Raw genomic sequence first — 16,990 nt, 5'->3', positions numbered from 1 at the left:
GTTTGTCAGCTTTGCTGCTTAACACATCTTTATTCAGTTCTCAGTCACTCTTTACCACTACCATGATCATTATTTCTTTAACAGATATTTAATTAGTCTTCTGTTACTCTTCGTCACCCCTGCAACCACCACCACTTTCTTTTTCTCCCTATTTTTTTCAGTAGCATACAATCATAATGAATCTTTACTACAGTTCTGAACTTTTTTTAGTTTCCCTACCCACTAAAGCACAAGAAGCACATTACATGCAAAACCCAAAGTGCTGCCTCGAATGGCAATATATACCCTGTGTAGGAGGGAAATATGTATTTAAGAACACCATTATCATGAACTGTCTTCTTCACTTCTTAAGTTTGGATTTCCACTCCACAAGCATTGGAGTTTCAATTCAGCCCTATAAAGTACCTAATCTTCAATATTTATTTATTCAGTAATAGTCTTCAAGGAGTGCTTAGAATGGATAAATAATACACTGGCACATAAACAGGCTACTGGCAATTACCTTTGTGGATTTAAAAAAAAATCCTGAACAGAACTGGGAAAAAATGCAGGAACAGATGTGTAATTTACTGTAATTTACATCTCATTGAAGGAACCATTCCTGCATTTGATAAGTGATTTATAAAAGCCACAGTACAACAGACTCTGGATGGATGCAAAACTATTGTATTCCAAACACAAGGTTACTGCTTTAAGCATGATCTTAGGTGTAGTAAGTGCGCAGAGATGAAGAGTCTTGTATAGGATGTTAAGTATTAAATCAATGGAAAAACTGTTGACAACAAGCAAATCAAATCTTCATGGAATAAATCAGATGGTACTTACAAAACTGAAGCTTTCAAGCATTGATTATAAGCTGTTAAAGAACTAAACAGCAACTTAAAGTTGTGGTAATGGCTTGCTGTATTCCAGTGGAAAAAGAGAAATGTGGATACATATCATACCTCAATTGTTAACAATGTTGTTGCAACTCCGGCATATCCAAATATCCCAAGAGATGATAATACTGACATAAGTACTATGATTATTCCGCTTACTCCCAGAGTAAATTTTCCATCAATCTGTGAAGCAAAAATACGATTATTTTGTTTCTGGAAGCACTTTAGTAGGAAATAGATGTAATAATTGATACATAATGTGATCTTTTTGTAGAAGTGTACACTACATAATTTACTGTAACATAAAATATCAAAAATGTTACTTCAAAATTGCTTTGCTCTATTACATTAAAGTAAGGCAGATACAGCAAAGTAATGGTCAACTTCATATTTTTGTGCTGCATCTTCTACATTTTACTACATGAACAGTAGCACATTTTATGAAAAATTATAAAGTACTAATAATAATTATCTTACCAGTATTGTTTTTGAAGATCTATACCGTCCAATGGCAAGCGTGATATACAAAAACATCACAGCATAGCTGATAACAACAGTTGCTATTTCTGCTTGAGATTCACGTGCGAGCTCGTCTTCTATTGACCGTTCAGCCGAAAAAGCAATTGACATGAAGGAGGGCATCTTTGTCTCTGACCATTCTTTCAAAAACTGGATGAACCTGTGGAGGGAATTCATAAAACAGTGCAGTCATTTATTCATATATAGATGGTAATCCCTGTCTCTGAGAGGAATTTTTGTGGATGGAAACATGACAAAAAATTCGTTAGTAAAGAGAAGTTGCTGTCATTTCTGCATGCTGTGTGAACGATTATCTACCACTGGTTTGCTACATAATTTATTAATTTGATAGATAACAGTGATTCAGAACTGTCTTTGTTAGGTGTCAACCACTGGTTTTGTTGCTTGATGTTTGGATTCCAATCAAACTGTGAATAGTACAGGCTGCAAGCAACCCTAGTGATTGTTTCTGAGTGCCATTAAACACTTCATTCTTTCATTCATCATGTTCTGTAGATCCCATAAAGAAAGAGAATCTTCAGGTTTTTGGAATGAGTAAAAGTATACATTAACAAAAGACAAGCTAATAATTGAAACTACTCTGTACAGTAGCACTGTATTAATACTAAACTATCACCATGTTGTTTCAAGCATTTCATGCTTATGTTAGATAAATTTAATCCAATAAATTAGAAAAAAGGCTGCCACTTTAAATAAAATCAGCTGATTCTTCAGCTACACTTTACAACTCTGTTTATAAAACAGTCAACATGTAAAGTAACAGAATAATACCGCACATAACGAAGAATGTGATACAGACAATATTGTAGTAACTGATACTAACTCCCAATGTATATGTGAATTTACATAACTTAATGATGCACGTTGTAGAAGTAATAGATCACTGAATTAGGTACTAGGATCCAAATAGTTTATATTTGAAAATAAGTGTGAGAAATGTAAGAAAATGTTAAAACATGTATTTACAAAATTTGTACACAGAAAACTGATTGTAATTATGTTTCATATATGTGTAAAGATCCAGAATTTATGTTAGTATCAAAATCAAATCTATATTTTAAAAACATTTTTAAATCAAACATTATTGTGGAAAGGTATTTCACGTAGTTTGGCAATTATAACTGTATTATTTTACCATGTTTATTATTCTGAAAAGATCACAACAAACTATAAATCCAAACTCTGTAACTTATTTTGGAAAGCCATTTAACTTTTATTTGTAAATTTTAAAAATACTGTTTTAAACAATGAATGTATTTACACTTCAGTTATTGAAAGGTATATAAGGACAAGTGGCAGCAGCCCTCGCATGGCTGGTACTGTCTCAGATTTTGTTCGGTCAACAAAAGTAACAAACAAAAACATACAAATAATACTGAGCTCAGTCCTTCAGTTCACCTGATGATGGCGACATGTATGATCGCCGAAATATTGTGCCCATTTGACATTGTAGACCGGCAGTACACCCGTGGATATTTTGATTATCAAATACGTCAGGAGAAACTCAAGAATCGCAAAAATATACAAATGTTGTAAAGAAAATACAGTAAAACAATATCCTGTACCGAAAAACATGTTAACTATCCAAGAAATAGTATGTAATGTATAAACTGACGAATTCAGAAGAATAATTTGTATGATGTCCTGAAACTGTATTATTTCTAGGGATTGTATTTGATTATTCACCACAATGCTACAGTCTTTGTATTTTATTTCACACTCATGGGGAAGAAAAGTTCTGTGGCAGGTAATATGGTTACTTGCTTGATTTGGGTGTGTACTTGTGTATTCTACGCATCTTTACTCAACAGTTATTTTAGTGTGCCTTACATATTACATGCCACATTGCAAAATGTGAGGTTTACATCCAGTTTTTGGATCACTGCATTATCTTTCACTTAACGTATCAGACCTTTTAATTCCATTGGAGGGACCTACATACATAATAAGCCTTATGTCTGAAGTATTCCCCCACGCTTACTGGAACACTTCTTCATTGGTATCAGTTCCTTCTGCAGGTGGTGTTGATTTGCATTGTGGTGCACATTTGATCTACTGTTATGGCTACCCATACTTTTTGTAAACTTCCCTCGGTTGTCTTAGTTCTTTCACAATACATTTTTGTGTGACAATGTGTGCTTTGCAGACTAAAATAGAAGCTTTCAAAATGTGGCACTACAGAAGAATGCTGAAGATTATATGGGTAGATCACATAACTAACGAGGAGGTATTAAATAGAATTGGAGAGAAGAGAAATTTGTGGCACAACTTGTCTAGCAGAAGGGATAGGTTGGTAGGGCATATTCTGAGGCATCAAGGGATCACCAATTTAGTATTGGAGGGCAGCATGGAGGGTAAAAATCATAGAGGGAGGCCAAGAGATGAATACATAAACAGATTCAGAAGGATGTAGGTTGCAGTAAGTACTGGGAGATGAAGAAGCTTGCACAGGATAGAGTAGCATGGAGAGGTGCATCAAACCAGTCTCTGAACTGAAGACCACAACAACAACAATCTTCATTTTGCAATTTCAGTTTGATAACTCCTTTTCCAGACTTCTTCTGCGTAAAACACATATTTACATGGAATATTACTTCATGGACTGTGACTGTTTATTGGCGTAGTTTATGATTTATTTTCTACTACTGAGGTAGAATTAAATGTGGGACATTTTCAAGTATCTAATTCCATTACACAACACCACAGATGCATCAGTAGCATTTTGTGGATTACAGAATCAAGTGACCAATGTGATCTAGTAGGTTGAGCACTAGACTTTGGCTCTGGGAGTCCTGGGTTCAGTCTTGGATGGGGATGGGAATCGTTCCTCATTTGAGTCCCTCCAGGATGGCCTCTTGTCCACTCTGCCTGCGGTCAAATGAGTACTGGAGATCTTTCTTGGGGTAAAAGGTGGCTGAGGTGATACCTATACAAAGTGAAGGACTGTAACGTTTTACTTCAAATATCTTGTAGTTTGTCTTCAACTTGATGGCTATATGACATGATTTTGCAAATCTTCAGAGTTATGAAACAGCCATATTGTGCAAAGGGCAACTGCTTCTCTCATTCCGAAAAGGAGGAATTGAGAAAATTACAATTTTGTTGGTGTTTGGTGTGACAAGACATCCTGTGAAATATTACTACATGCCTTCTCTGAAAATTACTTCCAACAACTAGTTTGGAACCCCAATCATGATATATTAGAACTAATGGCAACAAATATACCTGACCTCTTATGGGTGTCCACATTGAAACAAGTATCAGTAACTCTGAGGCAATTGTGGCAACAATGGTTATCCAAATTTGAAGGGCACCTAAAAAAGTAGAAAGTTTAGTTGTTCAGTTATCTAGATCAAAAAACAGTTGTGTCATACTTCAGTGAGGTACTGAAAACTGCTAGCACAGGACAGGAGCATGTACAGGACCTGTGGCTCAAGTTTAAAAGACCAGTTGATGGCACACTGCAGAGATATGTACCCAGCAGAACAGTTCATGGTGGGAGGGACCTTGTGTGTGTGTGTGTGTGTGTGTGTGTGTGTGTGTGTGTGTGTGTGTGCAGTATATGCAAGATAAGTTGAGCTTTGTTTAGAGGTTGTGATTAGAACACAACCCCCTTTTGTTTACAACTGCCACCATGCTCAACAATTTAGTAGCATGGCAATACATGTTTCAATGAGAAATAAAAAAAGGCAAAGAGCATTTGAAGATGAGCATTTGTATAATGTGCTTTCACAAAATCTTGTTTCTTTGTCATAATTTATGCCACAGCTGCTGATCAATTGTGCACACATAGCGCATGCATGTCTAAAAGTTGGCAGCCCTTTGCGCCAATATGTAAACATCCTACCCCTCATGCCCCTTTGGCCAAGGAAATCGAGATCTTTTCCCCTTTGCCAGCCCCACACCCTTGTTGGAACACAGATCGATGCTCAACTTCCAAAAATCAAAACTTGTGATTTTTATGGATTTTTGGGGGTGTGGGTGGGGAGGATGGTGGGGGAGAGAAGGTTGTTGTATGTTAAAGAAATGTATTCTGACATTTAACTTCATTTTCAAATGTTCCTTTACAATGGAAAACCAGGAGAATTGCCCCAATTTAATCCTCATACACACTAAAAAGACAAGTGAATAAGGTGACTTTGAGAAACAGCTAAAATTGTCAAAACTGAAAAAACCTCCTGGGCCCGATGGAAACCCTATCAGTTTCTATACCGAATTTGCTGCTTAGTTAGGTCCCCTTTTAACATACTATATTGTAGATTTCTCAAACAAAAAACCATGCACAGAAGTTAAAAGAAACCACAGGTCACACCAATCTAAAAGAGGGGTAGTGGAAGTGAATCACGAAACCACAATCCAGTATCCTAGACATTTACTTGTAGAATTTTAGAACATGTTCTCAGCTCAAACATAATGACCTTCTTCATGGCAACCAGCACGGATTTCAAAGACCTGTATCATGTGAATCTCCTCAGGGGATATCACCTTAGTGTAGCACTGTCCCTGCGTGCGAGGAGGTTTGCATGCTCTGGATCCAGAGGGCTATGCCAGCGGTAGCGTAGCTACCATCAGGGCCACCCATGCTGGGCAGGCCAATGGGGAGGAGCCAGAGAAAGTGTGTCCCACAACGACTGAACTCCGGTCTCCTATCTGATCCTATCTTAAGCCTACCCTTTCCTTTATCATTCTTAACATCATACAACACAGGGCAGGGAGGACTCTAGAGGTGTGGTGAAGCCAGTCTCCTTAAGGGAGTAAACCCGATACAAATCACCTGCTGCCTTACAGTTAGTAGAGGGATCTACAAAGGCTAAGGGCGCTGCCCTGAACATGGAGCCAGCTAGCTTGCGAGCTGTAAGGGGCAACCCCCCAAATGGTTGGGCAGAAGATTAACAATCTCCCCCTGTAAAACATCAATTGTTGCAAATGATAGCAAACGAATAAGCTGGACAGATATTTCGATGATGACCCTAGCAAACAAAAAAAGGATAAGAGATATGTGCATAGGAACATGGAATGTGCGGAGCTTATACCAAGCTGGAGTCCTACATCAGCTGCTAATGCAAGTAAACAACTCCAGTATTAAAATATTGGCTCTCCAGGAAATAAGGTGGAAGTGGAGTGACATAATGGGTGCAGGAAATTTCACTATCTTGTATAGTAGCGGGAGGATGAATACCTTTGGAACAGGTTTTGTGGTCCCTAAAGAACTGAAACATGCGGCAATGTGCTTCCAACCAATCAATGAACGGATGTCCATAATAAGATTAAGGAGAACATTTTTCAACATTACAGTGATAAATGTATATGCACCCACAGATGAGGCAGATGGACAACAAAAGGACGAGTTTTATAGCAAGGTAGAACAACTGTATCATCAGGCTCCCAAACATGATGTCAAGATATTAATAGGAGACCTGAATGCAAAAATAGGAAAAGAAGAGCACTTTCAGCCAACCACAGGAAGACATAGCCTCCATGAAACATCAAACGACAATGGACTTAGGGCTGTAGATTTTGCTGTAAGCAAAACCATGACTGTTGGCAGTACGTTACCCACACAGAAAAATACACAAAGAAACATGGATTTCACGAAATGGACAAACCAGAAATAAGATAGACCATATATTGATTGATCGGAGACACGGACTGGATATAATGGATATTAGGAGCCAGTGTGGAGATGACTGCAATTCAGACCACAGTCTAGTGAGAATTAAATATAGACAAAGGATCTCACTATTGAGTAATCAAAAAGACCAAAAACAAAAGAGGTTTGACATTAAGAAACTGAAGTTAGAAGAAATATGGAAAGCATGTCAGATGAAAATAGAAGAGAGGATTAAGAATGATATCGACACATCAAATGAACATATAGATGTAATGTGAAAACGATGTAAGACTGCAATTCTCGAGGCACCTGGAGAGGTTTTAGAACATGAACGGGCTCAAAGGAAGGAAGATTGGTTTGATGAAGAATGTATGAGAAGAATTGAGGAATGTAATATAGCACAAATGAAATTATTACAGAGAAGAACTCGAGCAAATCTGAATGAATATAATAAAATCGCCATATAGCAAAGAGGGTCTGCAGATAGAAGAAAAGGGCACTAGAAAAGAAAAAAAAAACTGGAAGAAATTGAACAGCTAGGAAAAGGGAAGCAAAGTTGTGAAATGTACCAAAAGATTAAAGAAGGAAAGACCAGGTTCCAAGCCAGAACAAATATGTGTAGGAACAAAGAAGGGGATTTGATAGGGGAGAGTAATAAAATACTTGACAGGTGGGCAGAATACTTCCAAGAGTTACTGGACCAGAAGTAGAAGGGTTAGAATGAGAAGAACTGGTGGAACTAAATTACTATGGACCAGAGGTTGCAACACCAGAACCTACATTGGGGGAAGTGATGCAAGCCATTGTTGTTGTTGTGGTCTTCAGTCCTGAGACTGGTTTGATGCAGCTCTCCATGCTACTCTATCCTGTGCAAGCTTCTTCATCTCCCAGTACCTACTGCAACCTATATTTTTCTGAATCTGTTTAGTGTATTCATCTCTTGGTCTCCCTCTACGATTTTTTCCCTCCATGCTGCCCTCAAATACTAAATTGGTGATCTGTTGATGCCTCAGAACATGTCCCACCAACCGATCCCTTCTTCTAGTCAAGTTGTGCCACAAACTCCTCTTCTCCCCAATCCTATTCAAAACTTCCTCATTAGATATGCGATCTACCCATCTAATCTTCAGCATTCTTCTGTAGCACCACATTTCAACGGCTTCTATTCTCTTCTTGTCCAAACTATTTATTGTCCATGTTTCACTTCCGTACATGGCTACACTCCATACAAATACTTTCAGAAACGACTTCCTAACATTTAAATCTATACTCGATGTTAACAAATTTCTCTTCTTCAGAAATGTTTTCCTTGCCATTGCCAGTCTACATTTTATATCATCTCTACTTTGACCATCATCAGTTACTTTGCTCCCCAAATAGCAAAACTCATTTACTACTTTAAGTGTCTCATTTCCTAATCTAATTCCCTCAGCATCACTCAACTTTATTCGACTACATTCCATTATTCTCATTTTGCTTTTGTTGATGTTCATCTTATGTCCTCCCTTCAAGCCATTAAGACCTTAAAAAACAATGAGGCACCAGGCTGTACTTCTCAAATATGGTGGGGAAATGCTGCGGAAAACAATTCATAAAATAATATTGAATATTTTGCAAGAGGAGAGCATGCCAAAGGAGTGGAAAACAGCTATAATGTGCCATATACATAAAAAAGGAGATAAATTAAACTGCCAGAACTATCAAGGAATCTCCCTACTAAATACCACATATAAAGGTTTCTCCAAGATTATAACCAACAGGATTACTCCATATGTGTAAGAGAGAGTTGGAGGCTATCAGAGTGGTTTTAGAAGAAATAGGTCAACAACTGACCAGATATTCACATTGCGCATACTACTTGAAAAATGTTACGAACATCAAATTAACATACACCAGCTTTATATCGACTTTAAACAAGCCTATGATAACATCTCAAGAGTGGTGTTGTGGAATGTAATGGAAGACGCTGGAATACCTAAGAAGCTCATTAAACTTTCTATGATGACCCTCAGCGAAACCAACTGTAAAGTAAAAACACAGGGCGAAATCTCCAGAGAAGTGGAAGTGAAGAAGGGACTTAGACAGGTGACAATATCTCCTCATTGTTATACAACCTTTGTGTAGAAAAAGTTAGAAGTCAGATAGAGTTAAATAAAGGAGAAACCTTATTAAATCGTTCACTACAGCACCTAGCCAATGCTGACAATGTGGCATTACTTGCATGAAACTCTGCTGCGCGAGGCAAAGCTTATCAATTGGAGAAAGGTGCAAGAGAACTTGGCCTGACAGTCAATGTCAAAAAGACCAAGTAAACGGCAATGACCAATCAACAAAACCTACCAAATTTCAGGATAGCTGACAGGGAGTTTGAAAGGGTGGGAGACTTCATGTACCTTGGGTCGACTACCACTGAGACCAATGACAATGGCAGTGAGGTGAAAGCCATAATAGCAGCAGGTAACAGATGCTACTTTGCCGCATTACCCTTGCTTAGAAGTTTGCTTCTATCACAAAAATCAAAAATCCTCGTTTACAAAACCATTATAAGACCAGTTGTTATGTATGGTGCCGAAATGTGGACCATGACTGTAAATGCATTTGGGAGAGAAAGGTGCTACATAAAATATACGGCCCAATATACAATCAAGAAGTTCTGCATTCGTACGAATGCAGAACTACCACACCTTTTAGAAGAACCTGACATTGTCACTACCATTAAAATAAGAAGACTGTGGTGGGCAGGGCACATGGTTAGCATGGAAGAAGACAGGGCTTGTAAGAGGATTTTTGATGGCAAGGCTGGAGGCAGATGGCGGAGGGGATGCCCAGAAAGAGATGGTTGGATGGAGTTGAAGAAGACATGAAAAAGCTGGGTGTCAGAGAATGGAGATGGAAAGCCATGGATTGGACAGAGTGGCAGGATATTGTGATGCAGCTAAGGTCCTTCAAAGGCTGTAGACCTAAGGAGTAGGTAAATAAGTATCATGCGAAACCCAGCTCACACTTTTCTCACATGAGGTACGGAAAGCTTTGGATCAAGGTAGTCCTGTAGATGCAGTATTTCTCGACCTCTGAACAGCATTTGACTCAGTTCACATCTGTGCTTATTATTGGAAGTACAGTCATACGGCGTATCAACTGGAATTTGTGACTGTATTGAGAATTTTATGTCAGGGAGGATGCAACAAGTTATCTTGGATGGAGAGTTATCGAGAGATGTTGATGTAACTTTGGGTGTGCCTCAGGGAAGTGTATTGAGACCCTAGTGTTCATATTGTATATTAATGACCTTGTGGCTGATATTAGTAGTAATCTCAGACTCTTTACAGATAATGCAGTTATCTATAAAGAAGTACTGTCTGAAAGACAGACTGCATAAATATTCTGTCATATCTTGATAAGAATTCAAAGTGGTGCAAAGACATGCAACTTGTTTTAAACATTCAGAAATTTAAAATTGTGTACTTCACAAAATAAAAAAATGTAGTATCCTGTGGCTATAATATTAATGAATCACAATTTGATTTAGTCAGCACATACAAATACTTGAGCGTAATGTGTAATGGAACAATGACATAGGCTCAGCCCTGAGTAGTGCTTCCATTTACTGACAGAAAATTAGGCAAATGCAATCAGTCTACAAAGGAGTTTGTTTGCCAATCACTTGTATGATTCATCCAAGAATATTGCCGAAGTGTGTGTGGAACCCATACAAGAAAGGACTAACAGGAGGTACTGAACATGTGCAGATAATGGCAGCATAAGTGGTCTTAGGTTTGTCTGACCTGTGGACGAGTGTCAGAGAGATGCTGAAGAGACTGAATAGGCAGACTCTTGAAGACAGACATAAACTATCCCGAGAAAGCCTACTTGTAAAGTATCAAGAACCAGCTTAAATGATGTCTCTAGGAATATGCTATAACCTCATATGTATTTCTCCCATAGGAGTTGCGGGGAAAAAATTAGATTAATTACAGCATCCACGAAGGCATTTAAGCAATCTTCTTTTGGCACTCCTTATAGGAATGGAATAGGAAAAACTGTAGTAACTGGTACAATGGAACACACCCTGTGCCATAATTTTCCCAGTGGACTGCAGAATATAGATGTAGATGAGCACAGTTTTATTAAAAATATGATGATTCCGTTTATCACCTGATTGAATCTGTTTTTCAGCATGAAATAAGTTATACCTTTAACAAATTCAAAGAGATATGAGATAAAAAAAGTTCACACAATCACTCTGAATGGGAGTAGACAGGAAAATATGGTACCCTATGTGCTGTGAAATGTTTCCCTATAGCTCATGTTATTGAGATATAGAAATAAAATCCCTTGACAAGTTTACATCCAACCATTCCTCATTAAAAACATGATTGGATATAGTATTCTACCAAAATTGCAACAGAAATGACATTTTCCTAGATTTATTGCTCCACTATCTGCTGCTTCTTTATCTTCAGAGAAGTGTCATCAGTGATGTGTTTTGAATAACACCTATGCTTCTCTTGCTATCATATTAAACTATACTACTTTGCCAAAACACAGCGGAGTTTACCAAGATTCACCTCACTGACATTCTAGTGCAGTTGACATTGTGATTAGATTAGATTTACTTTCATTCCAAATGATCCTTATTGAGGAGGTCCTCCGGAATGTTGAATATGTCAGAAAAACAAAAATACATAACAAATAAATACAACTGAAACAAATAAGTTAATGTACATTCCACATCATGGTAGGTAAGCAAGTTTTGTGTGCTGCTGTTTTCCAAAATCTTGTTTTAATGTCCAAACCGTTTGTGGGATACGCAGGATGTTATGAATATTTCCTTCTAATTTTATTACTGGTGTGTGTGGATGGAACTGAGTGGACTATGCAGCAACTATTTTCTTGAGATTTGAGATAGATATTGATCTCCTTCCAAGTGTAAAGAGTAATTTAATACATTAGTTGCAGTTCATATGCAACAGTGTATGACTTCCATTATAAACTATTCGAATTTTGTGGAGTGACTTACTTAATTTCTAAATATCACTATAACTATGACAGTTAATGAAATGATAGACACCTCATCATGAAGCTCATAGATGAGACTATGAGATGCAAGAGATTTTTTTTTACGGAATAGTTACTTTAAAATCACCGAGAAAGATAGCAGATGCCTGATATTCTGTTGTGCTCATTTGCTCGAGATCCCACCTTCCAGGCAGTGACATCAGGCAGCAACAGGACTCTTCATTGGCGAGCATAGGTAGCATTCAGAGAACCCTACAAGGGCAAAGCACCGGAACCATCACAAAAAATATGTCAAGCTCCCTGCAGGGGAGCAACCTAGTGACCGCCGGAACATCGCGCAAGCCAACAAGTAAGCTTACAGAAAATCTTACTCGTGTGGGAAAGAGTTTAAATTGTTAGATTTTAGAAAATTTGGCATGAAAGTAAGTCTAATAAGGCCACGTGAGGGCGACACGTGGAACACGAATTGTAGCATAGAATGTGCTGAAGCAGGAGGCTATTTAATTTATCGTTAATGGTAGGCGGTGGGTGAAATTTGAGCCGTATTAGACGAGGACTTAAAAGAAAAGTTTACGTTTCAAATACACTTATACCAATCAGGGCAATATTTGATACGGAAGTCAGCGACTGCTCATAACCACATATTCATAGTTATCTCGCAAATGGCTCGTTTGCGTACTTTCGTTTAATAGAACGTTTGCGCTTCTATTATCATATGCTTTCACCCGTGTCAGTTTTCGCAACCTGCATATACATATTTTGCACTTTGGACGTTCCATTCAGCATGGCGCCCTTAGCGGCCACATGTACCACTTTTGCCTTAAATCGGCTCTGCTTCGGTACCACTGTCTGTTTCGCTCATTTTGCGAATGGCGCGTGGGAAGAATGACCGTCGGTAGTCTCTGTATTAGCTCTGATTTTTCGGATTTTGTTATTGTGGTCATTTCAGATGTAGGAGGACGTAATATATTTCCTGATTCTGGACGGAAAGTTCTATCTCAGAATTTCAATAGTAAACTTCTCAGTAATGCACAAAGCCTCTCGTGCAGCGTCTGCCAGCGGAGTTTGTAAAGCATTTTAATGCTCTCGTACCGACTAGTGGATGCCGTGATGAAATACAGTTCTACTAGTGCTCAGCATATGAAAGAACCAGTGTCCACAAACACTGAATAACCAACTAAAACGGCATGCTTGATTAGTTATTTCTCCAACTGCCTGATGAAACTGTCAGTTCTCCCCGAAATATTTTATAGGAAGTCAGTGACATGTACATTGATCTGATTTTCGAACAGAAAGCTGATGAATAGTTGTCAAAATGTCACGATTGATCAAAGTTGATCAATTTTGGGCTGAAATTTTTCATTTATATATAGGCCTATACTAGAAATTAACCACAAAAATCTATGTTTGCACAAGTTGTAAGCATTGTGTCTAATATCTTTTACCTGGATATTTAATGAGCTAATCAGCAGAATAGTTTTGTTTGGGTTCTGAAGATTACAAATTCATTTGTTGAATCCGTTATAGCGAAACTAAAATATATTTGGAATTGCCGACTGAATTTTGTTGTGAAATAATTTTTCTTTCTTCATTTTCTGTAGATTATTTTAGCACTTTGTGCAGTGCATTTCATTGTTGTTGTTGTTGTTGTCTTCAGTCCTGAGACTGGTTTGATGCAGCTCTCCATGCTACTGTATCCTGTGCAAGCTTCTTCTTCTCCCAGTACCTACTGCAACCTACATCCTTCTGAATCTGCTTAGTGTATTCATCTCTTGGTCTCCCTCTAAGATATAATTTCATCTGCTTTATTGAGAACATCCAAAGTTACTCGATTTTCTCCAGTTCACTGTGGGCCATTTGTATCCATGACATGTAGAACGGAAAATTTCGCGTTCTGAAGTCATTTTTGGATAAGGTTTCGCAAGTGAGTTGCAACAAAAAGTGCTAAGACGGGTTCACACACGTAAACAGAGGTATCGCCACAGTTAGTGGTGTATTTATTTAGTTATTAATTCGTGTTCCGTTGAGAGAATTGAATGCATATGGAACGAGTCATATATGAGAATAATACTTGCAGATGCTAATAGGTACCAATTGTAATATGTGTATACGAAGAAAATATGCTAATAATTACAAGCTTATGCATTTCCTACGGTGCACAGTTGCACTGAAGTTGCGTGTGTGAACTCCCAGTTTTCAGTGGCGCAACTTTTGTCTTGTCACTAAGGGGTCAACTTGGTTGTACTTCGTTACTCCACTTTCCTTCCACCATTACTCTGTGGTGGCTGCAAGTGTTCTACAGAAAAGTCAGAAAAAGCGGAAATAAAACAGGGTGTATTACTGTGCAGTTTTATTTTTGCAATAGTCATACTGTTTAAAATTTTTACAGGGGGGGGGGGGGGGGGAGGGGAGTATACGAAAATGCGGTAAGGTAGATATTGTTGGATAACTTCAACTGTATGAAGAACAGTTTGATCAAATTTTATATACAGACATGTCAAAATGTAAGCAACACTTACGTTAAAACGTTGGAATCAGGTTTTTGAAAAACAATTTCCTTACATTTTCGTCAGGAAAAAAATGTTCCACAGGTTTTTGTATCATATCTTAAATGCACATACAACATTTAATTTTATTGGTTTTAATAGCCAGAGAGAAAATGTATAGATATTAAAAATGTGTAGCTTCTGGGAAGCACAAAAGATTAAAAATTTACAGGTGTGCCATGTTTATCTCATTAGTGAAATGATTTTTGGATTCACCTGTACTTCAAATGCAGATACAACAATTTGAGATTTTATTTCTGTGATATGCATTTAAAATATCGGCCCATTTTTAAAACCTTGAAATTTTGAGGCAAAGATTTATTTAAATAAACATCTTCATATCAATTTATTTTGCACAACTTTCTTTTTCTCATAATAAAAATATAAATACTGTTTCTACTAGGAATTACAGGGCTAATTTCACAATATCTGCACTTTAGTGTTACATTATTTCTTGTACTGCAACAAAACACTACAATGAATATAAGTTCTCTGTTCCCTCTCCTCATCAGTTAATGACACATCGTTTGTTACAAGTGCTAAGCGGATGACTTCCTATATCATTTCCACGGAATACTGAGGTTTGTTTTGTTCAGTACAAACAATTTGCCTTTAATCAACATGGATTTTAATGCTTTCCCATGGTCAAGGAAAAAGAGCAAGGAAAAAAGTCAAATGATTGTGAAAAAAGCCATACTTCCAGGTCTCAGCCATATCACTCATTTGCTAGCTAAATGGTATCAAAAAGAAGCCAAAGTCAGCTCTAAAATGCTGATTTCTATTTCTAAACAGGAACATTCTGTCGCAATTATAGTGGAGTAATTGCTGCTGCACCCCACTCGAGTTCAGTGTGTTTTCATTGTATTACTGAAGAAGTCAAAACAGTGGTCGCCAGGTACACTTTCGCAGCTTATGTAACTACAAGCAAATTTATGTTTAACCTTCCGTAGCAGCGTGTGTGTGTGTGTGTGTGTGTGTGTGTGTGTGTGTGTGTGTGTGTTGCGTGGGGAGGGGGGGGGGGGGGGGGAGAGCGCAACAGGTACTGTATAAATTGCGGATTATACGTGGAAAATAACCCCCGAGCGTGATGTGATAGTCTTAAACTAAAAATCGGTTATTCGTAATACAAGGATCAATACGATTCAAAAGTCCTGGAAGAGTGGCAGGCTGCAGATGATATTTATACATGCCAGCTGTTGGTTAGTTCGCCAGATTAAAACAGCATTTCTGCCTTCGAGTGTTATTCTTAGTATGTTTTTGGTCCCTGATTTATCCTCGTGTGTAATCTGTTTCGGATCTAACATCTGGGTTCCTTCTTCCTTGTGTTTAACTCCTGTCGCAGCTCTAATGCCATAACCTCTACCATAACATTAAAACATGATTGCAGTTACCCTGTTGAGAGATGTGCAACTTCTTAGATTTGTACCATTCTATGAGAATTGTGTCAACGAGCTTGCTGCAATGGTAACACCGGTTCCCGTCAGATCACTGAAGTAAAGGGGTGTCGTGATTGGCTAGAACTTGCTTGGGTGATCGTCCGGCTCCTTCGAGCGCTGCCGGCAAGAAATGTGCACTCAGCCTTTGTGAGGCCAGTTGAGAAGCTCTTTAGTGAGACATAACGGCTTCGGTCACGAAAACCGACAACTGTCAGGAGAACGGTGGGCTGACCATATGTCCCTCCATGTACGCATCCAGTGACGCCTTTCGGATGAGGATGACACGGCGGTCGGTCGGTACAGTTGGACATTCCGAGACCTGCTCGGACGGGGCATGTGAACAGGAGCTCAAGGCGCAGCTACAGCCACATGTTGTGGCGTCACATCAGTTGCGTGTGTGAACACAGCTTTACGTAGTTGTACATCCTGTCAGCCGAAACAGGAATCTACTGCATCCTCGTTTCTCCGATTTAATATACTTTCTTATCTTGAGTTCGTGATGCTTACAAGGTCGTCTAGATTCTGTTGCGATCGCTTACTGACTATCCTTAAGCGCAAGCAGAAATAATTGACTTCGCTAAAGTTGTAATTACACTACATACAGTTCTTCTCTATGAACTTATCAACAACTGACATGACCACTAATTAAGTCTATACACATCGGCAGGCATAAACTTACTTAGATTCCCATTCAAGAGCCGGTTGTAGATCTGTCTTATCCAAGTGATTGTTGACCAAAAATGTCAGTGAGAGGCCTGTTGACAACGCATACTTTGAGTAATTAACGTTTGCATCTTCCGGAAAACCGCCAAGTGCCAAACCAGCGAAAATGGGCCCGCCGTAAGGGCCCAAACAGCTAAAATCAACGTTGTTCCTGCAAAAGTACACAAATTTGCGTTAATTACTTATCGAAACTGATAATATTCACAAGCAGAACCTACTTGTGGAAAAGATACTTAC

General features: G+C 38.3%; 1 protein-coding gene across 2 annotated transcripts in view; it reads right to left on the bottom strand.

The window, feature by feature from the left end:
- Positions 1 to 16,990, bottom strand: part of LOC126332889 (NPC intracellular cholesterol transporter 1 homolog 1b-like) — a 155,136-nt gene that overhangs the window by 65,422 nt on the left and 72,724 nt on the right. For both annotated transcript variants that reach the window (XM_049996690.1, XM_049996691.1), the window contains exons 12-14: positions 16,710 to 16,904; positions 1,356 to 1,557; positions 945 to 1,061 (exon numbers count right to left, since the gene is read on the bottom strand). In XM_049996690.1, the coding sequence (XP_049852647.1) occupies positions 945 to 1,061; positions 1,356 to 1,557; positions 16,710 to 16,904 (514 nt within the window). The remainder of the gene's footprint in view (positions 1 to 944; positions 1,062 to 1,355; positions 1,558 to 16,709; positions 16,905 to 16,990) is intronic.

This window comes from Schistocerca gregaria, chromosome 2 (assembly GCF_023897955.1).
Source record: "Schistocerca gregaria isolate iqSchGreg1 chromosome 2, iqSchGreg1.2, whole genome shotgun sequence".
NCBI classification, from domain to species: Eukaryota; Metazoa; Arthropoda; class Insecta; order Orthoptera; family Acrididae; genus Schistocerca; species Schistocerca gregaria.
Note: the sequence above shows the minus strand (reverse complement) of the source record. Positions and strands in the feature narration are given on the sequence as shown.